Source organism: Rhizomucor pusillus (genome assembly GCF_041956525.1).
Source record: "Rhizomucor pusillus strain CBS 183.67 unplaced genomic scaffold VTP01scaffold_16, whole genome shotgun sequence".
Lineage (NCBI taxonomy): Eukaryota > Fungi > Mucoromycota > Mucoromycetes > Mucorales > Lichtheimiaceae > Rhizomucor > Rhizomucor pusillus.
Genome location: NW_027192158.1, coordinates 291,863 through 317,358, shown reverse-complemented (window position 1 = coordinate 317,358; position 25,496 = coordinate 291,863). Strand labels below are relative to the sequence as shown.

Sequence of the window (25,496 nt, the reverse complement as noted above, 5' to 3'; positions counted from 1 at the left end):
GATAAAAGAGTGAGAAATAAAATAGAAAAGAAGAATGGTATTAATGCGGATCATGAAAAATGTTGTTGTCTCTATAATGTTTGTATGTATTTCAGAACACGGGTTACAGCAAAGAAATAAACAAAAATTGTGTGTGTGCTTGTGTGTGTAAAAAGAAGAGAAATGTTTGTTTAGGCTTACAGAAATAAGAAGAAAGAGAGAAAGGTCTAAACGGAGGCATCGTTTTCCTTTTCACGATGCAATGCAGCAACAGCAGTGTTGGAAGAAGCAACGGCGGCAGGAGAATCGAGTGAAGTGAGGTGGGGAGGAGGAAGAGAAGCAAGGTTATCCTGATCTGGAAGAGCCCGCCATCGTTCACCGTATGTTTGTACGAGATAAACACATGCGCCGCTTACAATACTGATGATAGCCATGAGAGTCATGGACCAGCCGTTTCCGATAGCACGCAGCAATGCAGGTGCAGCGAGTGGAGTCAGTCCTGCACAGGTACTTCTTAAAAGGTTGGATGCACCGACAACAGATGCAGAGTAGCCCTGATATGCATCGACCAGGTAAGTATTACTGGGTGTCTGCACGACACCGACCCCTACGCCGACTAGATAGATGATGGTGTGTGTGAGTGTGAGCAGGCGAGAATAAAATGATAACAGCGTATAACAAAAAATACTTGCGTATAAAGAGTCCCCCAAGTCCTGCGATGGGATGCACTCGATACTGGATACACCAGCCATACATGAGATCACCAAGTGGCAGAAGCACAATGGCTAACCACATGGCTTTTAGCCTCATTTCTGTGCGTGTTGCTGCAGCATCAGCACCGACGGCACTCCTTTGCAGGAACCAATCGGCTAGGTAGCCAGAGATCACAGCCCCTACTGCGTTGCCAACCCCGTTTGCAAGGTACGAAAGACCGATCTGAGAGCTGTTCATGTGGTAGCGATACCCTAGCTGGTGCGGCAAGCTCGATATGACAAAGTACATGAAGCCGTATGCGAGTGCATATGGCGTTGATGCGAGTATGACAACCGGTTTCAATAGATACTGGAATGGCCGTATAAATGTCTTTTGCATAGATTCTGGCGGGTTGCGTCGTCGATCTGCAGTCTCCGGCAAGAAGAATAGCATAAGGATGAGAACCAGCCCACCCATGCCTGCCAACGTCCAAAAGATATACGGCCAACCTAAGTCTGTGGGATAATTAATTAGATAAGTGTAACTATGTGCTATCTCTATTATTTTCACATACATTGGTTGATGTAGCCACCGGCAATGGGCCCTACAACGGGCCCTATGAGCGGGCCGAGGAAGAACAGACCCATGGCGTTGCCTCGCTCTTTCACCGGGAAGAGATCAGTGATAGTCCTGGCGTAGTAAACCTGAGTTTAGCGTGTTGCGATTGCATCCGGATTTCCCACAAACTCGGCTCATATTTGCTTACCCTGCACCTACAGCCTGTGCGGCGCTAGCTCCAATAGATTGCAGAATCCGCATTACTACAAAGATCCCAATGTTCGGCGATACCCCGCAACCGACTGTCGAGCCCACGTAGAGAACAGTGGCGCTGATGTATACGAGTCTACGTCCGTATCTTTCTGAAAGTGCTGCCCACATCATTGGCTGTTCAAAATTTGGTTAGCAATTCCTGCCATCTCTTTTAGTTCTCAATGAACACGGATTAAGGTTAAAGTGGAGGAAGAAAGTAACAGAAAGAGAGATATGTAGGTAGTAGGTAAATAAACAAAAAGAGAGGCAACAGAGAGAGAAAGCTTACAGCGATGCCTTGAGTGAAGACGTACAAGGAAATCGTAGCATTGATGACTGTGCTCGAGACTCCAAGCGATCTCCGTACTTCGTGGATAGCCGGTACCTGTGTTGATGATGATGACATGAGTGGTTTAGTAAGACATAGCTAATTGTGCGTCACGCATACATATATTGAGCTGCTCAAGGGCCCGAGGAAGCCTTGCAATGCGACGATGAAGAGTATGAACCATTTTCGAAACGTTGAAAACTACACATATCCACATGGAAAAATCAGTGCATCTGCTGCTGCTGCGTTTTTTCCCTTTACATTCGTATATACATGTTTCTGTTCAGATGGTGCTGGGACGAGGATGACCGGGTCTGGAAGCCGGTCTAGCATTTTTTCATCGTCATTGCCAATGACTGTGCTCGCAGTCTCTTCATCTTGCTGACTTCTCTTCTTCATGAGAATGAGTGGCAGAGAAAATGTAATATATAGTATAGATATAATGCGGCTGTGAAGGAAAAAAATATAGGGGATTTTGTGTATATTGCTATACTGTGCACGAAAAATGAAATAAAAATGGAAATAGAAAAAAAAAAAGAGGGCCCGCTGTTTCTTTGTTGACAAGCAAGACGTCAAAATATAATTAAAATGGGAGATATAGCAATGCAAACTTTTCCAAAACCATCCATGGTACGGTTACGGGTATGCAGAAAAGGATATCGGTTCCATGTTCCTTTTACTGCTCCAGCTTGTGTGCTGTAATGCCATGACAGCTCCAGTATTGCAAATTTGTCTAGAAAAAGTTTCGGCTTCAAGTATGGGATTTAAGGATACATTGACACAAGTTTTAGCCTAGTACTGATTGCTCTGGGATGTCCGGCGATATAGAAGTAACCATTTGCATGTGAGTACGTAGGATGCTGCTGCTGTGCAATACATTATATATATAATTTATACTTTATATTCTTTTTGGGCTTTGTACAATGTTGTTAGCATTTGTTGGATTTATCTACAAGTCGGCTTCCCGGCCGATGGGCATCGTTTCCGACATCAAGTTTTCAAACTTGTCAAAGGCATCGGTTACAGATGATATCGTAAACTGTTGAGTCTTTAGATACTCCAGCTCGGTCTCCCACTCTGGAGCCAATTCATCCAGTTCCAGATTTCGCGAAATCGCTTTCTGTTTTTGCTTTTTGTTCAATATATGCTCTTCAAGGAGACTAGTGCGATCGATGAGTAACAATAAATGGTGACCAAAAACGACTTTCGAAGTCAGCCTTACCTTTCAGAGATATCATATATCTCCATAATCAGTGACTTGACTCGTATTAAAATGTACATAGCCATCGCCGCCTTTGCAGCCGAGACTAGAGCCGCGCCAGGAGTGTCTGTCGTCGTAGGTGAAGATAAACTCTTCCTCGCCTCCAGTTGAATCTGTGAAAGAAGATCGGGGCATACCATCGCAAGGATACGCTCTACGGCGCCAAGGATATACAATGCTTCTTCCTGCTCTGTGAATTCCAACGTCACCAGGTTGTCGGCAAGAAAAGCGAGGAAAGGGATGTCCACCTTTTTAGAATAAACAAACATTAGGTCAGTCGTATATCAACACGTATCTTGCGTCGATCGAAAATTACCTCGTCTGTATTTGTTACTTCAAAGTCGAATGGTTTCACAAGTGCAGCTAAAAAGTCCATCTTGTGTTTCTTCTTCTGCTTGATAATACTGAATGGAAGTGTAAACAAACTCTCCACTTTTGAGTCACCGCCTCTCCTGCCATATCCTACATGGACCTCCTTGTTAGCATCATTGAAGCTCGGCCAATAGATCTGGTAATGAATTACCTCGGATGGGTCGGTCGTAGTAAAGCTTTTGCAAGGTAAATGCTGTCTTGATACATGCAGGGAATAGACTGTAAAGCAGCGATCCGTATTTGTCATGAGCATATCGATGCAGATAATAACCTTTGTTGCGCAAGGTGGGATCAGCACTTGTTTCTGCAGCAAAAATGGCAGGCATGCACTGGGAAAGACAGGTGTGAGTAAATCACACAATCTCTTGAAAACCAGATATTGCCAAACATACGAGCACTGGATGTGCGAGACCTTGATAAATGATGATACTGATGACTTCAAAGGATGCATAGCATAATTCCCGTGAGTCTGAGACTGCACACTGGAGAATTTTCTTCAGGTATCGTTGCATCAATGCCCCGTTGACGCCAAGCTCTGCAAATTCTTCAGTCAAGCCAAGCAATGTCTCGACATCAATCACCTTGTTGAACAAGGACTTTCCAGCAGCTACAGGTTATGCGTTAATCTCGCAGATAGAGAGGAGAATGCTTGTATATATAATCCTTACCTGCTTCTTTCTTTTCAAGCCGCTCTTCTTCGTTCGCCAAGAACATTTGATATACTTTCATGAGCTTAATTTGAATCGTCAACGATCCTTGCTCAAAAATGGTATCCATAAGCTGGATGCTTGCATCAGTGGTAACGAGTGTTGGTTGACGGGCGAATACATGACCTATATGGATTACGTGAATCGGGCTAGATACATCTTCATCGTATATACTATACATACCTAGCGCTTGCAATGCGGACAAGCGCACAATCGACGACTCATCAAGGTCACTGTTATCAGCAAACCAGTATACAGCATCAAAGATATGCTTTACAACAGTATCCTGGATAGATAACTCATTGTCAACAATCCTTGCAAAAATTCTCAAGTCTCGGAACTGCCCCCATTCTAATCTATACTAACCTTTTCCAGAAAGTCCAGGGTGCCAGTTCCCTCCACATTGCTGTCAAAATCAAAATTTTGACATAGTGAGCCGCAAATAAGTAATGCTTTAGCAATGGTAGGTTCAGGACGACCCAAACTTTTGGTACTTTCCATTGAAGACCGTGCTTGTTTCAGGTTATCTAGTGGGAACAAACTTAAAAGGGTGTATTCCATTGGTAAAGCGTATCGAACTTACTGGAACAGGTTGAAAGGATTCGAGTGAGTAAACCATAACGATGCGAAATTCCGTCCACGATAACGCAGAGACAAGAGACTGCCTTGTCTACGATCTATGCAGGGTAACGTCAACGCTTAGAACTTGGTAAGCAACATATTTTACCATCTATGTCCTTACCTGCAAGGGACTACGGCTTATAAGCTGCAGCAACACAGTCTCCAACAACGCTATAAAATCAGGATCGTGGTATTTAATACGTGGGACCACTTCTTTGTAGATATTCAGCACATAATTGGCAGTTTGCCAATCGCTCTTTGTATGCCGAGTGAGTCAAAAGCATTCATATCGATTGCATATAGTAGGTTACTCACAGGATTGGTAATGCTAAGATACGGCTGCAAAGTTGATATCTGCGTCTCTCGCAGAAGGTCTGGGCATGCTTTTGTGAAAGCGTGTATTGTAACCAAGCATGCAGTAAACTTTGTAGTTTCGCCCTTTTCGTCATGCATCAGCATGTGATCAAAAAGACAATCCACAATCCATTGCGATATCTTTTCAAACCATGCGCGGAACTTGTGATCTGCATTGTCGACAGTCTAGATTTTTGCTCGAGTGATTATCGAAAACAAGATGAATTTTGTTCCATCCTAACCTTTTGCACGAGCTGCGCTAGGGCATTGGTCTGATTCGACACCGTCGTGTCCAAGTTTGCGACGGCATCCATGATGATTTTCGTAAGCGCCGATATCTTTTGTTTGCGTGCTTTTGATGAGTTGCCGTAGGAATATCCAAAGTAATCGTCGCCATCCTTGTCGATTTCATGGAATGGCTGAAACAAGACTTCCTGGCACGTTTTCAGTGCCAAGTCGCAGACTGTCACCTCATTGTCGTTGGTTCGCTGCACAAGTTTTGATACGATATCCACCTTGATTTCGTGATCGTCGCACTTGTAGAATAAGTCACGCAAAAGTTTAACCATGCGTCTGCGCACGTTCACAGCAGTATCCATGATGCGTTTGCTCAGGATTTCGTATATTTTCCGTGGTACCTCAGAAAGCCCTGATAGATAAATTGCCAAGACTTCGACGGCCGCATCACGTACGGATGGCGATGCATCGTAAACTCTCTGAATAATTGGGTTTCGAATGCGGGGCTGGACAATACGTCGGTTAATATGATCTTCCACGACATAGATTTCATTAAGTTCACCTCTGAAAGGATCCCTGGAGTAGCTGCACCGATATGTCCAATCGCACGAACTGCCCTTGTACGGTACGTCGCCACGTTCATGTGGAAGCAATCCAGTATCTTCACTAGCAACATGTTGAAGCTCTTGTGTAGAGCGCGACGCTCGGCTAGCAGCTTGTTTAGCAGACAAAGATCGCTCCATGTCAGTTCAGGAAAGTCATAGCTAGGAAGATATAGTTAGATGATGAATTATCTTACTTTTGGAACAATTTAGAGTTGCATACTTTTCAGCTATTTCAAGATCAGTGCATGGCACACCAAGCCAGATACGCCAGAAATGTTGCGTGGATTCTGACAACGATCCCGTAGTCTCGCAGGAACCTTGGTCAACATTTTCTCTCGCAGAACTGTATTCATAACCCCAAACGGATGCTTGAAACTGAACACTCAATTAGTTCCTTCGATGCAAGTCAGAGAAGATGCGACAAATATAATCTACCTGCAACAGCGATATAGTGGAAAAATCTCTCGGTATATGCTCGCAGATTTTCATTTGACATTGTTCCAGCAGGCGCACCTCTTGGGCTGATACTGTATCGTTCAGCTGTTTTCACATTTTAGTTTCAAGCGCATTGAGAGAGAAACAAGAGCATGCCGTTACCTCTTTAGGCAATCTATACTCGAGTTGTTTCAACCATTCTGGCGTCAAGATAGAATTGCCATCTTGGGCTTGTTTGTATCCTTGTCGAATTCTGCAAGCAATGGTGCCCAGCCATTCGATAGCAAAGGTCTTTATGAACTGATCCGATTTCTTGGCATCCAGTGCTTCGATCTACAGTATATACCCAGTTAATATAAAAAGGCAGTTCTCTGTCGGTGGGGAAGGTTAAACAAAATACCATGAGAGTGCTAAACAAGTTTATGATCACTTCAGATGCAGGCCACTCTGGATCTCCAAGAACTGCAAGTATATCCTCAAGTAAATTTTGCAAGATCAAACGATACTCTCCAACCGAGTAGCTATCCTTTCTTCGCGATTTACATCTACATTCTAGTTGTTAGCAACGTATCAAATTCATTCGATACTTGAAAAACTTACTTTGTTAGCAAATAATCAAGAAAGTATGCAATGACTTGGTTCGCAGCGTTCATTCCAGTTTTCCAGGTTTCACTGGCATGTTCTGCTAGTTTCTTGTCAAGATCTTTTATCTGAACTTGTTCTTGCTCTTTTTTGGCCTTTTGGTACCGCAGATCCCACTTCCGTGTCCATTGGCGGTGATCCTCGATTTCGCCTGCAGATGAACAGCACTGCACCAGATGCATAAGCAGCGCACTAGTAACATGGATTTTGTCACCGTTGCGAAGACGATAGCGCTTTATAGTGTGATCCATCATTGTAAGCGAATTCAGACTCGTCAAGATTTCAGATAATATCCATTTTCTGTGCTGGGCATATCTGCTGAACAGCGTTCTCAATACGTCTAAGGCAACAAAACGCATCTGCTCGTAGTAATTGACGGATGTGTCGTCTGCTGTGCTACGGACGAGGCATGATCGATTGTACTCGGTGTAATCGTGGAAGAATACACTCATCGCCGTGAAGCTCATGACGATAACTGCATGGTCGTTAAGTTCATCGCGCAGTAACAGTAGAATTGTGCGTCGAAATAGTTGAGATATGAGCGGCAGCATGCTCGACAATAGATTTCTGGCCGGCGGCGTAGTTTCTACGGTAACGAGGAATCGCCGGGTATCATCATTCACTAGTTACATGATGAATATGTTGAAGCATGTTCTTCTTCCATCTTTTACAGACAGACTTACAATTAACAGAACCATCGTCTGAGCCGCTCAAATCGATGAGAGGGTATACAGTGTTTTCGAGCTGGAACCTCGCAGCTTGCAAGCAGGTCAATACGAGCTCTTCTGAAACGTACTGTTCGGATATTAACACTCGAGTCGTATGTGAACAATACAGAAAATGATTACTTGCCTGCTTTTCAATTTTCCAGGCACACAATATTTCAAAGATCATGACAGCAGACTCCAAGCCGACGATAATTTCTTCCAAGCTCTTTGTGACATTCTTTCTCTCTTCAGGAGATCCTTGATATTTTTTCGAGTAATCCGAGATAAGATTTGTTTCCATGATGCGTGTGCTCGAACGTTCCATAAGCTTCACTGTAGCACCAAGTTTTTCCATATCCATCTTGTCCTTGACGTTCCATTGAGCGACCTTGAGCGCCATTGAAGTCAATTTTCGCATGACTGTTACTCGTATATATGATTGCCCCTTCCCGTCATTCTCGAGGTATTCTGATTCTTGGTTGTCATTTTCTATGTCATCGAAAATAGCGTCGATAAATCCCAGTAATTTGTTCGTCAAGGCTGAAATTATAATTGTTGTTGCATCTATCAGTGCTTTGTGTTCTCCATTGAATCCTAACAATCATACAAATACCTTCTCCTCTTTCTTGCAAGCTGTCTGCAAGGTCAGGTTCCGGGCGCTTCCGTTTAGTCAACATGGAGATCTGCTCAGCAGAAGGATCCGCTGCTGGAGCCTGAGAAGGAGGCGACGATGTAAACCTTGTCTCTTGCAAAAGTTCTTTAGTGCTGTCAGTCTTCCTCTTTATAAACGCTCGACGTTGCGTAAGCGGTTTATCATCGTCATCGTCGTCGTCGCTGCTGGAATCCATCAAAGGACGATCAATGGCATTCGTTTTGCCAGGATGCTCCTGGAAATCACCAAGCTTTCTTCGCTTTGAAGGTTGCAATGCTGGATCGTCTGGCAATCGCCGTCCTACGTCTTCTTCCTTGTCTACTGGTGAAACCATATGATCCGTGCTCTAACGAGTGCACCAAAGTACAGTCGCAGGACCTGGAAATTGCGGATCTCAAGTGACCGCGTCTGAGCGCGCGTCGGAACGCGCTCGTTGTTTCTTAAGATGGAAATCGCCAGGGGCGCAACATGTAATTGTACAATCGCATCCAAGCAGTGATACAATGGTAGAGAATGGATATGATTCTTTTAAGAATTATTGGATATTGTATTGAGCTTCTCTTGTTTTTGCCGCTCAAGGCAAATTTCAAGTAGTTGTAATAAATTATCTAGTGCTTCTACTAATTTTGGATCTTGCTGCGTGCGCTTTACATCCCATCTTGAGTGGCTAAAATCGATAGCCCGAACGTCATACAGTTTCTGCATATTTTCATCTTCATCTTCATCTTGTTCCTGTTCTTCCGCTTCTCCAGCAGCATTCTGTTTCTTTTTCCCCTTATTGTCATCATCCTTCACACGGCGGTCTTCTTCAAGCATCTTGTTCCATGTGTCGTCGGATGCCTTTCTATCGCCTTCGTATACAAAAAGCAGCGATGAACCGATCAGCTGCAACGTCGGGTGCTCAGCAACGAAGTCTCGAATAGCTTGCACGTCATCGATGAGGCATTCAAGAATCCATCTCATTTTCTTTGGTGCAATGGGTTTACGGATAGCAGTTCCGTCATCCTCGTTATCTTGTTTGTCCCTTACGATTGAACACTGTGATTCTTCTGCGCCTGAGTACTTAGATGTAGGAAAAAAATATGCGAGGAAAGCATCTGCGAGATCGTCCTTGCTTCGACTGCGTCCATATGCCTTGTTATATACGTTCCATGTACAATGAATTGGGTCGTATGTCTAAATAGTGGCATTCAATTATCCGGATTAGGGCCATTGGTTCCTCCTTTTACCTTCATGCCAGATATCCGCACTCCCATCGTTTCCGTAGTTGTTCCCTTTGCATTTTTTATCATCTTCTCCATTTTCGCTTCGTGTGCATCGTCCTCGTAAAGTTGATATCCAATCTTAACATCCATGATACATGGTCGTTTAAATCCGTACAGTATGTTTTCTATGCATAGATGCTGTGTTCGTATCTGTTAAGGAAAGAAGAAAAAGAAACTGCGCATAAAAGAGTTTGGTTCTTAAAAAAGGATATCATTCAAGGGCCTTTGATCCGAATCAAAGGCACGGTGATCTCTTTGCAAGCTAGTTGCCAGATTCGTTACCGGCTCTACTTGCCCTTCCTGTTTCAGAACCTTGAGCTCGTTTTCCGTCGGTGCTCGCAACGTTCCATAACATTCCGGGATCCAGTTGGAAAAGTCGGGGTACTTTTGCGCGTCCTCGTAGAAACGATGTTCTCTCTCGGTGCATGGCTTAATAACGATCAGGTCGTTCGTGGAAAACTGGAGCAAACGATCGTGGCCTGCGATTTGTGGCTCAAACTTTACGAGATCATTAATTGGTGTCGCCATTTTGTCACTTCTGTTCCATGAAAAGTGAGGAAGTCTCTGCTGTCTCCAGCCTGAGATTCAATTCGTCTTTGATGCCTCCATTCAAGCTAAATGCGTTGGAAGCATGTTTACACTCACACTGAGCAAGGAGACACTTTCATGCCAATAAATAACAATCCTCTCTCGTGTAGTTAATCACTCTTTTTCCCTTAGCAAACCTATGATATAATGATAACTACTAACACTCGAGGATTGACACTAGATGACTCTGTTCAAACATTATCTCTATTATACAGGTGCGAAATACACGCATGCCTGTGTGACAATTCAATCAAGAAGCAATGCTCAGTGTAAAGGTTTCCACTTTGGATGACTTGCAATTTTCCACGGGTCGGCAGCGTGCGGACCGCGGGCCGAATGGAGACTGTAGAGTGGGTTTGGCATAATTTGCGCGCGCACGCGCGTAAACGTACCTTTCTCTTGCAACAACCAACGTCTATATGTCCAAAGTGGTACTTATCACGGGAGGATCGGCAGGCTTAGGCCGCGCTGCAGCGAGGAAATTCCTACAGCAGGATCACACGGTCGTGATCACTGGCCGGACGGCTGAAACTCTACAGTCTGCGTCGAAATGGATCACGCAGGATCTGGGCAATGAACAAAAACAACGCCTTCATACCATTCAATTGGACTTAACAGGTCTGAATTCTGTTCGGGAAGCGGTGCAAAGTTTCAAAAACCTGAACTTGCCCCTTGATATTCTCATCAACAATGCTGGATGCTCACTGCCTGAGCGGGAATTGTTGCCTGCAGATGGTACCAAACCCGTCGTTGAAAAGACCATTTACGTGAATGCTGTTGCACCGTGGTACCTGACGATGCTGCTCTTGCCAATTATGGAGACAAACTCGGGGGATGATGACGATGATGATGAAAAACGTATCTTGTTTGTCACCTCGTCCTTGCATGATCCACAAGTGCGCGGATCTCGATCTGTGAACATCTCGGAGCTCACGAACGGCGTGGATTTGGAAAACCTCGATGGACATAGAGTGTGGGACCCTCAACTGTTTTACAGAATTTCCAAGCTCACCCAGCTTTGGCTTGCATATTGTCTTTCCGAGAGAATACAGTCGAAAAATATTCAAGTCATCGCCTTCTGCCCTGGATTTGTACCGACAACATCTCTCAGCAGGCACCACAGTTATCTTTTACAGCTATTCATGAAGTATGTTCTAAGCTACATGTCTTTTGCTACTTCCGAGGATGAAGGCAGCGACGATTACCTGTATTATGCGACCAGCAGCGAACTCACGAGCGGATTCTATCGTCGTCGCGAGAAAATGGAGAGCTCGGAAGAATCCCGACGGATGGACAAGGCCAAGAAGTTCTGGAATCTGGCTTGTGATATATGTGCACTTCCGGATGAAAAGTACGAAAATGGGAACAGTTAATCAGCAGCATCCGTAGTATATTTTGTACCCTACATGTCTAACGATGATAATAATTATTTCCTGTCTCTGTACGCGTTCCAGACTCAATTGGTACTGTAAACCATTGCACCCTTCTGATATCCATAAAATGGATGGGCAATTGCTTCTTCTTTAATCACATACCACCAAAAGTCTCTACAATCTACTCGGACTAGCTATCCATATGAACCTCACAAGAAAAGCACGAAGGCAAATCGTACAATAATGCTAATAGAAGCAGCTACACAAAAGGGTCACATCCGATAAAAAAAAAGGAAAAAACTCGGAATCAGTAAATATATTAATACATAAGCATTAAAAACATACAAAATGACAAGGAGATGTTTCGAATATCATATGATGATAAGAGCCAAGTGTGTTTGCATTGATGCCACCGTCAACGGGGAGGCGGGGTGTCGGTAAGGGAAGAAGCGCTCCGCACCTCACCAACAGCACTGCTGGGCGCCGGAATGGGGTTTCGTGCTTTTTACTTTGCTTCCGCCTTTACTGCTCTCTTCTCTCTAAGGCCGTAAAAGCCCACACTCACTCAGCTAGGTAATGTTTTGCGCGGGTGCATGCATTCGCCGGAATGCTCAGCCTGCTATGCCCTGACCCATCTCGAGTGTTTTCTTTTGCTTACTTTGATATGCACCGACAGCTCGCTCTCAGCGCACAATGGAAAACGAACCCAAGCCGAACAGCGCTCCAGACGCCGGCGTTGTCTCCAACGGAATAAAGTCCTGGGATGAAGACGTGGATTCTATTCCGAGATTGCAGATTATAGACGAAAACCAAAACTTTACGTATGTGCACTATTGGTGTTTGCACGACGCGCATAGCCCCACTAACTGCCTCGACAACACAGCGAAGACTTGCCAAGCTACATGGAAAAATGGTCGCTTTCCGATGCAGGATTCCAGTACAACGTTGTAGCCGTCTTTGGATCGCAAAGTACAGGAAAGAGTATGTATTTTTATTGCGCATTGAAAAGGGAGAGGGTACTGATCGCAGGGGTTGGTTGTCAGGTACCCTATTGAACCGACTCTTTGGCACGAACTTTGATGTCATGGATGAGAACCAACGTAGCCAAACGACAAAGGGCATCTGGATGTCCCGTGGACGGGGCATGCATGTGTTGGTAATGGATGTTGAAGGCACTGACGGCCGCGAAAGAGGCGAAGATCAAGACTTTGAGCGCAAATCTGCTCTTTTCTCCATGGCAACTAGCGAAGTTATCATTCTAAACATATGGGAGCATCAAGTTGGTTTGTACCAGGGCGCAAACATGGGATTGCTCAAGACTGTGTTTGAGGTCAACCTGCAGTTGTTCCAGAACCAGAAAGGGCAAGTGATACACTTATGGTGACCGCATTGAGTTTGTGACTAAGCAAGTTCGTCTCGTTCAGAAAGGAGAAGACCTTGATTTTGATCGTCATTCGCGACCATGTTGGAGCTACACCTTTGGAGAACCTGGCAAAGACGCTGCGTGCTGATTTGGAGAAGATTTGGGAAGGATTGTCAAAGGTACCTGATGATGATCTTTGGCAAGCATGTGAAAATGGTCAGCTGACTTTTATGATGGATAGCCCGAAGGATTGGAAGAATGCAAGATCCATGATTACTTCGATTTCATGTACACCGGCCTTCCGCACAAAATTTTGCTGCCCGAAAAATTCGAGGAGGAAGTTGCAAAGCTGCGCACTAGGTAAGCAAGCATGTAACACTACACACGATGAATATCTGGTATTGAATAGAAATACCAAGATTCAATGATCCCAAGGATCCCAACTACGTCTTCCGCCCGCAATATCACAAACGCATTCCTGCCGACGGTTACCATGTATATGCATCGAGCATCTGGGATAAGATTTTGTCGAACAAAGATCTAGATCTGCCTACTCAGCAAGAATTGCTCGCTCAGTATCGATGCGATGAAATCTCCAATGTATGTTCCGAAAGCATTCGCCTATTGCTACTTACTCTGACCTCTTCCATGTAGGCTGCGTTCGAAGTGTTTGTCGAAAAATTGTCGCCATTCAAGATCCCCATTCTCGAAAAAGGACAGACGATACCAGAGCTTGGCAAAAAGATGAATGAAATTCGAAGCGAAGCCCTTCAATCTTTCGACAAGAATGCATCGCGTTACCATCAAGGAGTGTATGAGAAAAAGCGCAAGGATATGCTGACCAAGCTCAACACACAGCTCAATGTTTTCTTTGTCGGTCAGTTGAAGAACCTGCACAAACGAGCGATCACCATGTTCGAAGAGAACCTAAAGGTATAAAGAGTACGAGTGCGTGTGTCGATTTGCATATTGAACCTCGATTAGGCTGAATTGAAGAAACCTGCTTACAATTTTGCTGAGTCTGTGAAAAAGTGTCTAAAGGAAGCAAACGATTTATTCCTATCAGGAGCTAAAGGTACCACCAGATTGTACAAAAGCTTTAATCTTATAGATATGCTAACGGTTTGATCTAGCCATTTTATTGTCGGACACGGACTGGTCCTACGCCCACGAACACGGTCAATTGGAGGAGGACTTTGCAAAGGTCTCGGCGCAAGCTCGTACTGATGAATTCAAAAAGATGAGCAAAGCTTTGGCTGTAGGTTTATTGCGAGAAAAGGAGAGAGAGTATGATGGAGAGTATGTAAAATCTAATGCGCCGTATAGAAACAAGTTGAAAATGAACTATCCGAGCCGGTGTCCTTGGCATTAAATAACCCTAAACCTGACGCTTGGCACAAGATCATTGAGGCTTACAAAAAGACTGTAGAAAATGGACAAAAGGTTTTAGAAGCCAAAGCCAAGAGTAAGGATACGTTATGATGCTTTGATCTCTTTTTGCATATTCTAATCCTTTTGGACGGCTAGGCTTCAATTCTTCCAGCGAAGAATTAGCAGAGTCCACAGTCAGTCTTAAACGTCAAGCATGGCAAGTACTTCGCAAGAAAGTTGATGAAGAGCTGGCAGATAATATGCTTCTGTTAAAATTGCGAACACGGTAAATACGTGGCATCCATCTTTCTCAAGATGATCCATATACTTAGAGAAATGATGCATAGATTTGAAGAGAAGTTCCGATACGACGAGCACGGTCTGCCAAGGGTGTGGAAGCCTGAAGATGACATCGACTCATACTTTAGACGTGCAAAGGATGATGCTTTGACACTCATCCCGTTGTTCGCTAAAGTTGACCTCAGCCAAGATCCTGACTTTGAGGTCGAATCTGATGAAGACTTTGACTTTAAACAGTCGCTGACGATCTTGACCGAGGCAAAGCAAATCGATATCAGCAACCGGTTCAAGCGTGAGTCAGATGCATTCTACCTTGAAGCGAAACGATCTGTGGTTGCAACTCAAGCAAAGATACCCACGTGGCTTCTGGTTGTCATGATTGCTCTTGGCTGGAACGAGTTCATGGCTATCATCAAGAGCCCGATTTACCTCATTCTCTTCGTTTTGTGCATCACGTTTGGCTATGTGATCTATGCTCTGAATCTCTGGGGACCTCTGGAACGCATTCTGACGACGGTGTTTGGAGAAGCCACCAAGATTGCAAAGGAGAAGATGGTAGAAGGTTTAGACAAAGTCAGAGAGCAGCAACAGGCAGCATCAAGACGACAAGAGAGTGTCGAGCTGAAGTCAATGTCACATCAAAAGAGTGAATAAAACCTTTTCTTTCTTTTTACAGTAACCATTATTATCGCCAAAAAACAAGACTTCTTCCTTTCATTTTTGTTTTTGTTTGGTTAGTTTATAAATACGGTGATGACCACGATAAGGTTTCGCACGCCCGTCAAAGCCGCATAGCGACTACGGCCTGCTTAGAGATTTATCGAGTGGGTTGGCGCCGAGGGTAGCCCAGCCAAGGCTTCCACTTGAATGGAGACACTCCAAACAAAGCTTCCACCTCGACCAGCCCCAACGAATCCGCTGCTCTTACTGGGGAAGAAATTAGACGCAAACTAGATTTACGGTCCAACACGAAGGAAGGACCTCACGCCTTATAACCACCCAGTGTAAATGTGAGTAAGGAGAAACAGCTGTTTGCCGGCTTTGATTCCCTTTATATATTCTTTGCTCAGTGTCGGAGTGGCTAAGCACAAGAAAAATTTTTGGAAGCTCAGCTGCTCCGCTTGTTCGAGCAGATTCTTAGAGAAATGCTGCGGTCAAAAGAACAAGTGAAGAGGAGGAGAAAGCCTTACGTGGATTATGAACAATGATATATATCTGATGCATTTATTTATTTACTTGAATATATACACTTGAGAAAAATAGAATGACGTGCACAGGTGGAGTTGCAGAGACGCGTACCCTTGGCGTCTTGCAGTTCTTTAATGTTACTCAATTGTCACTTCCGAGTTAATTTTAAATGGAAACACAAAAAACTACACCTACTGATTCAATTGCAATAAGAACATGCTCTACTTGCATTGGAACATGAACCTTTCTTCACTGTCGTTGATGTGGTGTATGGCTGATGGTTGGTGCTATTGAGTTGTTGAAGAGTTTTCCAGCTCAGCTCGTCGGTGGCGTGGGCCCTACCTTTTTTTTTTCGGGCTTACCGCCAGCAAAAAATTTTTTCTTCCTCTTTTTGTCAAGAACCAAAAGGTAGAAGCTGCACCTAATGGGTTACGCGATCTGAAATGTCTAATACAATGCACTACTGCAGGCTTCTTTAAAAAGTCCTCGAACGCATCATGTCCTCGAAGAGAGAAGCCAAAGGATTGTACTTTGAAAAGCTCAAGAACTACCTTGACACCTACAAGACCATCTTCTTGGTCAACGTTGACAACGTTGGTTCCAACCAGATGCACCAGATTCGTCACTCTCTCCGTGGCGAAGCTGTTGTCTTGATGGGTAAGAACACCATGGTCCGCCGTGCCTTCAAGACCTTCATTGCCGAGCGCCCCGAGCTCGAACGTCTCTTGCCCCACATCAAGGGCAACATTGGTTTCGTATTCACCAACGGTGACTTGAAGGAAGTCCGTGAGAAGATCATTGCCAACCGTGTTGCTGCTCCCGCCCGTGCCAACGCTATTGCCCCTGCTGACGTCTCGGTCCCTGCTGGTAACACTGGTATGGAACCCGGCAAGACCTCCTTCTTCCAGGCCCTCGGTATCCCCACCAAGATTTCTCGTGGTACCATTGAAATTGTCAGCGATGTCCATCTTGTCTCTGCTGGTGAACGTGTCGGTCCCTCCGAGGCTGTTTTGTTGAACATGTTGAACATCTCTCCCTTCACCTACGGTATGACCGTCACCCAGGTCTTCGACAACGGTACCGTCTTCTCCCCCGATGTCTTGGACGTCGAGGAATCCACCCTTGTTGGCAACCTCTTGTCTGCTATCCGCGAGATTGCCTCCATCTCCTTGGCCGTTGGCTACCCCACCATCGCCTCCGTCCCTCACTCCATCATCAACGGTTACAAGAACTTGTTGGCCGTCTCCGTTGCCTCCGACTACACCTTCGAAGGCTCTGAGAAGATCAAGGAATTCTTGGAGAACCCTGACGCCTTCGTTGTTGCCGCTGCCCCCGCTGCCGCTGCCGGCGGTGCTGCCGCTGAGGAGTCCAAGGAAGAAGCCAAGCAAGAAGAGGAGGAATCTGATGAAGACATGGGCTTCGGTCTCTTCGACTAAATGTCTCGCTAGGTTGCCCTTGAAGGAAGAAGAAGAAGAGAATTATCATCTCTTTTTGTGTCAAGTAGTTCATTGCGTAGGAAATAAAACATATTCTTGTGACTTGTTTCCTATCATAACTGTTCATTGTGTGGTTCACAAATTTAGGATTGTGTGGAATGAAGTGCCAACGCATTTTGAAAACATAGTAATAGCAGATCAGCAGGTTATCTTGCACAATCGAATGTTTTCCATGATGGATAATCAAGCTAAGCTATTAAGGTTTGCCATGTTTACAAATTCTGGACTTTGCGAGTGCCAAACGCACATGGAAATCTTCTGCTCCCTTCGTGGAGCTTGAAAGGAGAGAATGTGTGTAGGTCTGGATCGCGACAGTGGCACAGACTGATGCATCAAGGATCTATTTAAAGGGACGGATTAAATGTAACGTATATATGTACACTTTTTCCCAAAAGTAATGTCGCATTTTGTGAAATTTTATAATACATTTATACACCAAAACGACAAATTGCAGCGACATTAATTTTTGGAAAAAGTGTATATCACGCTTTATTACCTTTTGACGATGAGATTGAAAATGCTGCATATTGCTATCGAATTCAATGCGCCCAATTTTAAGCTCACGAAGAAGAACGTTGGCAACAGAGCCGGCCAGCCAAGCGATTAAAAATCTCACTGGCTTAACTTTTGCGCTATATTTTATGTCTTCATGATTCTTTTAATTTACTTTCTGTGCTGTCACAAGGTCGAAATGTACAAACAGTGCATTACCTAGATTTCCATGAACAGAATTGGCCAGCCGGGTGCGGAGAGGAACCCGGAATGGGAACAAGGAGGCAGCAGCAGAGGAGAAACGATGATGAACAACAACAATGCGCTCATCATTCTTCTTCTCCCTTGGGTTTCTGAAATGTGATATGATATACACAGATAGAGAGAGAGTGGAGGAAACAAAGAGAGATATAGATGAAAAAATAATAATGAACGTCGTTACCATCATGGAACCCCTTTTTTCTATCTTTGTTCGTTTCATGCGCTCGTTTTTATCGCCCATGTTTGTCGTCGTTTAGGATACTGTCCAAGAGCTGGTAGCTCCTTAAATCAACATCAATTGCGCTCTTTTTTTGACCACTCTCTTTTTTTCCCTCTTCTTCCTTTCTATCTCTTTTCGAACGCAAAATTCAGATATTGCTAAATCCTACAAGCACAACACATCTGTACATTCTACATATATCTCCCACGTTAGATCCAGCGACGCAGAAGAAAGTATAGACAGAGAGAAAGAGAGAGCGCCGCCCCTGGCAGAACAGCATACGATTCCTTAACACACGCACACATCCCCGCACGCTCGCACAGCAAACAGCAACAAATTATAACCATCATCAAATCCATTACTGTGATTTCCTCTTTCTTTTCTTTCTTGAACTAAGTATACATACATGACGGACGTTGCGGTCAATCGGCTGCTTTTAAATAGCAACAACAACAACAACAACAACAACAACAACAACAGCAGCAGCAGCAGCAACAATAAACGAAGGTGCAGTTCACCGACGTTACCTGGGCAAGACGATCAAAAGAGACGTCAACGGCGACCGTCGTCACTCTCTGTGCAACCTATTTCGCCGGAAGATGAAGAGAAGAAACCAGCAGCCAGCGGCAGCAACGGCAGAAAATCGGTCTACTCATGGTCATCCACCTGCTCCTCGTGTTTCTCCGCCACTACGTCTCTGAGCACTGTCTCCACACCCATCACGACAGTGTCGACTGCGACCTTGTTTTTGGCAACATCGGCGGCAATGGATAACAATAATCTCCTCGTGGAGGATTTTATTCCAGATGAAACCGATGATGATATCAACGAGCATGAATGGCGGCGGCGCCGGGTGAGCCGGTCGCTCAGTCGATCGGCGTCGAACGGAGACACCGCCGCAGTGCAACAAATTTTAACGGACGAACGATGGAGGCCCTTCCTGGACATTGATGCGCCAGACGACGAACGGGACGGAACAACGCCGCTCATTTATGCAGCCTGTTTTGGCAAAACAGAGGTTGTGCGCTTGCTCCTGCAAGCCGGTGCCAAAGTCGACGTCCAAGATAAGCGTATGTAGGGGGCGGGGTTCTTCTTTTTCTTGCATGTACGGAAGACGTCACGGGGGCTGCTACTACTCAACCGATGGGAGGGGCCTAAGGGGCATGGAGGAATGCACATCCGTCAAGAAGACGGAGGAGGAGGCCCGTTTGCAAAAAAGGAGGGATGGACGGACGTATCTAACGAAAAAAAAAATGTATAGGAGGATGGACTGCACTCATGTGGGCGACGACCAACAACCACGCTCAAGTGGTCGAGTTGCTTTTGGATCACGGAGCCTCTTTTGAGACACGGTCGGCTTGTGGACGGACAGCGTTTGACTTTGTCGATACGCAGAACCAGCAAATGCTCAGTGTATTGTCACATCGAGACAGCCTATCGAGACCAACGTCGCTGTCGCTGCAGCAACGCATGTTCCGGCGACACAGCGCTGCACCTGCGTTTGGCCACAGACACCAACTGCTATCGGAAGAAGATGATGATAATAACGAAGAAGAAGATCCGATCGACTTTTCTTACTACTACATGCAGCACAATGTCGAGCAAGAGTGCGAGCAGCATCGAACACTCATGGAAATCGGTCAAGAAATGGAGGATGATCTTGTGAGCTGCGAAGCAAGCATGGAATCCATTCATACCTTCAACTGGAATAAGTGTTTGCCAGATCAAATGTTTGTATTCAGTGAGGAAAATGCAGAGCACATTTTGGAAACCGCCATCACCCGTCTTACCTTGCCAATGAAGTCTCGGCAAGAAATCTACGTCCCAGCCAACGTTATCTTTTTAAGTGCACGTTTCGCCCATTATTACTCGAGCAAGGAGCTCCTCAACAATTTTCTGGATGTAGCCGTTTTCAAAATTGCGCAGGTCGTAAAGGCAAGTGTGATCTATTCTTCAACAAGTGTTGCCTGCATTTATCTTTATATTTATCTCTTTCTTATAGAGAAATATGGATGATATTCACACGTTAGCGTTTTGGATCGCCAACCTGTCGCAGCTGCTGTATTATCTGAAAAAGGACATTGGACTCGTCGTTGCAACGGCCGAGCACCAGTTGAATATATCTGAGCTTATCAGCGAGGCGTACACGTTCCTTGTTGTCGACTCTCAGGAGCGTATCAACAAGATTTTGGAGCCGGCGATGCTAGAGCACGAGCCATTCGAGAACCTTTCAGAGCAAGTCGACTTTGCAGATGATTGGCATCGTTTCTTTAGACGAGGACGCAGCAGTAGGCGTAGCACATACATAGAATCGACATCGCCCGTGAATACGCCCATGCAAACAAACGCACCTCGGCTGCTTTCTCCACAGTCGATTACCTCGCTTTTATCGTCTATTCTGTACGTGTTGCAGTCCTACGAAGTCCATCCAGCGATTACGTTGCAGGCGGTCGCACAGCTATCGCACTTTATGTCATGCGAGATTTTCAACCGCATCTTGTCCAACAAGAAATACCTCTGTCGCTCCAAGGCGCTGCAGATACGCATGAACGTGACAGCGATTGAGGAATGGATGCGTGAGAGCTCCCAGCTCCCAGGCCACCAGCATCTGACATCGTACTTTAACCCGCTCGTCCAGCTTTTGCAGCTGCTGCAGTGCGTATCGCAACTGAACGAGCTCGAACTCTTTGTCAACACTATCAAGCAATTCGACCTGCTCAACCCGTTACAGATCAAACGCTGTGTGCTCAACTACCGCTACGAAGTTTCCGAGCCACGGCTGCCGGATGAAATCGATAAGTATGTCATGCAGATCGCAAGGGATACGCAGCGCCCGCGTCCATCCTCTTACTGTGAAGGCACTGTAAAGCAGAAACGTAGCAGCATCGCAGGCGCTAGACCTTCAGATCAACGTCCTCCGAAGCAGCAACAGAGACCCACAAGCGTATCCAGTCTCGGCAACTTGATTGTAGCAAGCATGGTCGGTAAAGTGTCGTCAAGCAAAAATACTGCCACTACAGCGGACGAGGACAACGACGACGATGAAGATGATGACCAAAGCACACGCGATTGGACGGTCGAGCAGCGCGACTCACGATACATGCTGCCGTTCTCTTTACCGACAACCTGGAGCAGGAAATCCATCGTGACAGCTGCTACTCACCAGCAACAGCCAACTACCTCCACACCGTCGCCATCAATATCTGATCTGATGTGCCAGGAACTCAAGGAGAAATTGGGCACCGAGCGTGAACGTATGGCCCGCGAAGAACGAAGCATTGTACCGACGATTCCGGAGGAGTGGCTCGACAGACTCGATAATAATCTAGCGTCCAGGCAAACCGACGACGCAGTAAACCTGACTGCTTGATTTGTCATCTATCCTTTTTCGCCTACTATTTCTTTCCCTTCCTTCCACCAACGTCCTCGCCTGCCTTGTAAATAAATATCGAAAATCTATATACATACATATATATATCCTTACTCTAATAAAAACTCCCAATCTGTACAACTTGTTTTTTTTTCGAAAGTAATGATTGTGTAAACGTATAGCTGATGACAGCGAGACTTTGGACTGTGCTTGCTCGAAGGTCAAAAGACAGTCTAGATGTAAATGGGCGCTGTCTGCTTGCAGGAAAGAAGTGAATGTATGTACTTTTAAGCCGCATAAACTACAATAATCAAACCCGGCCTCTGTACCGAGAATCACCGTTTCAATTATTTTTTCAGTGTTTATTTGAAAATGCATTCATTCATTCCATAATATAACTATACGTTAAAGCCAGTTACATCATAGAAAAGTACTAGTTTGTGGGAATTTAGAATAGAAAGAATAAATGGGCTATACAATGTTAGTATTACTCTACGATTACCAGTAGAGCAACTACAATTCATCTCGCTGCGTCGGTAGAGTGCGTTTCCAAGCTTCGAGCAGATTCTGCAAACGAGTGATTTGGTGTTCGATCTGCGTGGCAGACTGGACACGTGCATCCTGCAGGAAACGTCTGATGGTATGCAATGCCTCGTCAATGTTGTGCTTGGCCAGCGATTTTTGGTTCTTGAAAGTTTGTTCTAAGTAGTTCTGAAGCCAATCGAGCTGTGCTTCAGTGTATCCAATGCGTTTCCATGCCTGGCGCTCCTTCTCATGCCAGTAGTGTCCGAACGAACTCTTCAAGCTTTCGGCGGTGCTTGTTACCTGCGCACGAAGTGACGAAGCAGAGGAATGCGCGGCAGCGGTGGCATGTTGCGCAGCAGTCTCAGCTGCGTGGATAGCTTGCTCAATGGAACGTGACTGAGCAACAGCAACAGCGTACGAAGACGAGGCTTGTTCAGCTACCAGGCTGTGCTTCTCTTCGTATTGATGAAGGAACCAGTGATAGACATAATCGAACCATTCAGTAATCCAGTCACGGTACCGCTGGAGCCAGTGGATGCTCTCTTCATACGTATGGCCGACGTAATCCATTGCAAAGATCTTGTACCCATGTATATCATCGCGAATAGTTTCTATGATCTCCTGCACTTGTTCTCTGCGGAGCTGGTGTTCGCGTTGCAGCTTATCCTCTATGCGCTTCCACCATCGCGGTTCAGCCAGTTTGCGAACATCAGCTTCCTTGACTGCCTCCTTTATAGTATCGATCACAGCCTTGATTTGCTGCTCAGTCAAGTCCTTGTTGCGCTGCAGACGCGCTTTCAAGCGGTTCGCCCAGCGGTGGAAACCATCGTCCTCGTAATTATCACTTGTCACGGGCTTGCCGAGGAAACGCCGGTACCAAGCTTCAGACATGAAAGCAGATTCAAGGTCGTTCTGGACCTCCTTCCACTGCGCTTCAGTGACCCATTTTTGCTTGAGCGCCTTGTACTTAATTCTATCCAATCTGGCGGCCAACTTTTCCTTGGTAAGTTCGCCGCGTAGCTCAAGCTGACGCATCTCATGTTGCAATTCGTTCGTCAGCAAGTCCGCGTTCTCCTTGGACAAGTGCAGATACTCCTCGAGCTTGATCTTGAGGCCTGTAAGCAGCCGGTCTACCTTGGCGCCAAAGATTTGTGTATTCACTGAAACAATGTCGCGGTAATGTTTCACAGTCTCGAGCACTTCGCTTTCATCTTGGCTGTGTTTGCTGGTGGTGTAGTATGGAATCTTATACTTGTTCAGATACGCGCGCGCGTTGTCCTTGGTCCATTCCTTGAACTCTTTGATATCGTCGGTAGTTGATCGTGCATCGGTAGCTGATAAGAATGTCAAGATGCATATAGCTAGCAGAAACAATAGAAGCGACGACTTTTTCGCGCGCGATGTCATTGTTTGTATATTGAAGGGAGAGAAAAGAGAAGCGTCAGAAAATAATCCTGCGAAACCTGATCGTGTTATGCGGAGATCGAAAGAAAGACAACGGTGATGCATAAATCACATCACCCATCCCAAAAAGAAAACAAGCTGTCAACGTCATCGTCAATAGTATCAATTGCTTTTGGCACTCTTGCAAAAATTAATCCTGAAGAGTAAATGAATAACGTGGAAGGATAAACGTAAATATTTATTTGACAGCAAGGGAAGCTATGATTTCATGCACTTGCAGTGGATTGCAAGCAGGGTGGTTTGAGAAACGGTGATAGATACTATTTTCCGTCCATGATGACGAGACATTTTCGAAAAGTTGACGAAGAAGATCGATGCTTGGTAGCTTTTGAATAATGTTGCTGACCATGGCCTTTTTGCTGGGACATCCACGTGTGGTTGCTTTCTTACATTGAGATTGAAATAATTACCGTATGGTGTACCAAATTGCGAAAAATTGACCCAAACTTTGGAAGTTAATAGCGAAGTGAAAACGCCATAAGACTCAAATATAATCCGATTACTCTTAAAAAGAATACCATTAGGAACATAAGAAATCGGTTTAAAATCGATAAGTAATTAGACGTTGAAGGTTTGCCAAATTTGGGTTGAGGCCCTTGAGTGAAGCCCAAGATTTGAAACAGGCTCTATCCTTAGCAGACGTGTCCACTCAGCGGGTAATAGTGTAGCCGGAAATTTTGCTCTTTGTTCCTCTTTGTTTTCTTTCTCATTCGTTACTGATCCTAATGGCACGTCCAAAAGCAAAGCAAAGTCTCGCAATTCAACAATGCCGCTCCTCAGATGGCACTTTTCAACCGATCGCTCGAGCCAATCGCGAAGAAACCGAAGCACGCGAGGATACCGTGGAGCATGATCTCGCGTCGGCCTTCGACAGATTGCAGCCACTGTCGGCAGAAGGAGCTAAAGTTTTCTCCAGAAATGCTTACGTAGATACTTCCAGAATCACAAAGTGGAGAAATAAGAAGGAAATGGAGGAGGCATTGAAAGTACGTCGTCCGATCAACAGCTACTTTCAACCTCCCCAAACATCGAGCACAGACCTTGCGAACGACGGGAATGAATACGATGAAGCGGATGAGGAAGATGAAGAGGATGTTGATGTATTTGACTGGAGAAACAGAGATCAACATCACGAAATCCATGATAATTTACAGGAGATTATCGAGACATTCAAGACTCCAAAGAATGAAATCGAGAAATCTCATGCAATGCGATATCTCGCTGTCAGATATTACATTGTTAAGATGCTTGATGATGGGTTGAATATAGGAAAAGCATCTTTGGCAGCATCAAATTTCCTGTACGAGGATAGAGGAGCAGCAGATCATACGTACCGCGGCTGCATTATTCGAAGATGGGCAAACGAATTCTTCACTAGCGGCATTATCTCTCCATCGCGTCAGGGAAGACATGCCAAAAGAGTTGCTATCCTGTCGCGTGAAGATGTGGAAAGCAAATGCATCCAATGGCTGAAGGAAAGGAAGCCAATGGAAAGAGATCTCAATATGTTGAAGAAATTTGTCGAGGAAGAGTTCTTAGAAGGATCATCCAGCATCTCAATTGAAACCATCCGAACGTATCTTTCAAAGTAGGGATATAAGTTTCGGAAAAATTCCAAAGGGATCTACTTCGATGGACACGAGCGAGCCGATGTCGTCAAGTACCGTCAAGAGTGGGAAGAGCATCTGATGATCAGATTCTCATACATGGAAGACTACACTGGCGACGACATGGAAACCATAGTCGAACCAGATCTGTCAGGTGGCAAGACGAAAATCGTTTTGGTTACGCATGACGAATCAGTATTTTATGCAAAA

At 45.1% G+C, this 25,496-nt stretch overlaps 9 protein-coding genes across 9 annotated transcripts; 5 read left to right on the top strand and 4 right to left on the bottom strand.

Annotated features, from left to right (window-relative positions):
- Positions 1–206: 206 nt before the first annotated feature.
- On the bottom strand, positions 207–2,209 carry VTP01DRAFT_3367 (uncharacterized protein; the record flags this gene model as incomplete). Its single annotated transcript, XM_069381930.1, has 7 exons — positions 207–595; positions 672–1,187; positions 1,247–1,362; positions 1,439–1,617; positions 1,772–1,867; positions 1,931–2,011; positions 2,084–2,209. The coding sequence occupies 7 exons, from the start codon at positions 2,207–2,209 to the stop codon at positions 207–209; spliced, it is 1,503 nt and encodes a 500-aa protein (XP_069236525.1).
- Positions 2,210–2,759: 550 nt separating this feature from the next.
- On the bottom strand, positions 2,760–8,737 carry VTP01DRAFT_3366 (uncharacterized protein; the record flags this gene model as incomplete). The annotated part of the gene is made up of 21 exons (XM_069381929.1): positions 2,760–2,970; positions 3,033–3,319; positions 3,388–3,533; positions 3,595–3,772; positions 3,836–4,050; positions 4,112–4,276; positions 4,334–4,436; positions 4,517–4,677; positions 4,734–4,827; positions 4,893–5,027; positions 5,087–5,311; positions 5,368–5,868; positions 5,925–6,126; positions 6,188–6,342; positions 6,403–6,507; positions 6,565–6,735; positions 6,803–6,947; positions 7,003–7,666; positions 7,728–7,839; positions 7,897–8,291; positions 8,365–8,737. 21 exons carry the CDS (start codon positions 8,735–8,737, stop codon positions 2,760–2,762), a joined length of 4,743 nt encoding a protein of 1,580 aa, XP_069236524.1.
- Positions 8,738–8,931: 194 nt separating this feature from the next.
- Positions 8,932–10,196, bottom strand: VTP01DRAFT_3365 (uncharacterized protein; the record flags this gene model as incomplete). The annotated part of the gene is made up of 3 exons (XM_069381928.1): positions 8,932–9,579; positions 9,633–9,808; positions 9,881–10,196. 3 exons carry the CDS (start codon positions 10,194–10,196, stop codon positions 8,932–8,934), a joined length of 1,140 nt encoding a protein of 379 aa, XP_069236523.1.
- Positions 10,197–10,675: 479 nt separating this feature from the next.
- Positions 10,676–11,629, top strand: VTP01DRAFT_3364 (uncharacterized protein; the record flags this gene model as incomplete). Its single annotated transcript, XM_069381927.1, has 1 exon — positions 10,676–11,629. The coding sequence occupies one exon, from the start codon at positions 10,676–10,678 to the stop codon at positions 11,627–11,629; it is 954 nt and encodes a 317-aa protein (XP_069236522.1).
- A 693-nt stretch (positions 11,630–12,322) lies between these two features.
- On the top strand, positions 12,323–15,317 carry VTP01DRAFT_3363 (uncharacterized protein; the record flags this gene model as incomplete). The annotated part of the gene is made up of 12 exons (XM_069381926.1): positions 12,323–12,450; positions 12,513–12,610; positions 12,673–12,991; positions 13,054–13,171; positions 13,234–13,352; positions 13,412–13,592; positions 13,647–13,925; positions 13,977–14,067; positions 14,126–14,250; positions 14,319–14,457; positions 14,520–14,649; positions 14,711–15,317. 12 exons carry the CDS (start codon positions 12,323–12,325, stop codon positions 15,315–15,317), a joined length of 2,334 nt encoding a protein of 777 aa, XP_069236521.1.
- A 1,031-nt stretch (positions 15,318–16,348) lies between these two features.
- On the top strand, positions 16,349–17,287 carry VTP01DRAFT_3362 (60S ribosomal protein uL10; the record flags this gene model as incomplete). Its single annotated transcript, XM_069381925.1, has 1 exon — positions 16,349–17,287. One exon carries the CDS (start codon positions 16,349–16,351, stop codon positions 17,285–17,287), a length of 939 nt encoding a protein of 312 aa, XP_069236520.1.
- A 1,439-nt stretch (positions 17,288–18,726) lies between these two features.
- On the top strand, positions 18,727–21,690 carry VTP01DRAFT_3361 (uncharacterized protein; the record flags this gene model as incomplete). Its single annotated transcript, XM_069381924.1, has 3 exons — positions 18,727–19,390; positions 19,582–20,255; positions 20,323–21,690. The coding sequence occupies 3 exons, from the start codon at positions 18,727–18,729 to the stop codon at positions 21,688–21,690; spliced, it is 2,706 nt and encodes a 901-aa protein (XP_069236519.1).
- A 513-nt stretch (positions 21,691–22,203) lies between these two features.
- Positions 22,204–23,622, bottom strand: VTP01DRAFT_3360 (uncharacterized protein; the record flags this gene model as incomplete). The annotated part of the gene is made up of 1 exon (XM_069381923.1): positions 22,204–23,622. The coding sequence occupies one exon, from the start codon at positions 23,620–23,622 to the stop codon at positions 22,204–22,206; it is 1,419 nt and encodes a 472-aa protein (XP_069236518.1).
- Positions 23,623–24,404: 782 nt separating this feature from the next.
- VTP01DRAFT_3359 (uncharacterized protein) lies at positions 24,405–25,271 on the top strand (the record flags this gene model as incomplete). The annotated part of the gene is made up of 1 exon (XM_069381921.1): positions 24,405–25,271. One exon carries the CDS (start codon positions 24,405–24,407, stop codon positions 25,269–25,271), a length of 867 nt encoding a protein of 288 aa, XP_069236517.1.
- Between the last annotated feature and the right edge of the window lie 225 nt (positions 25,272–25,496).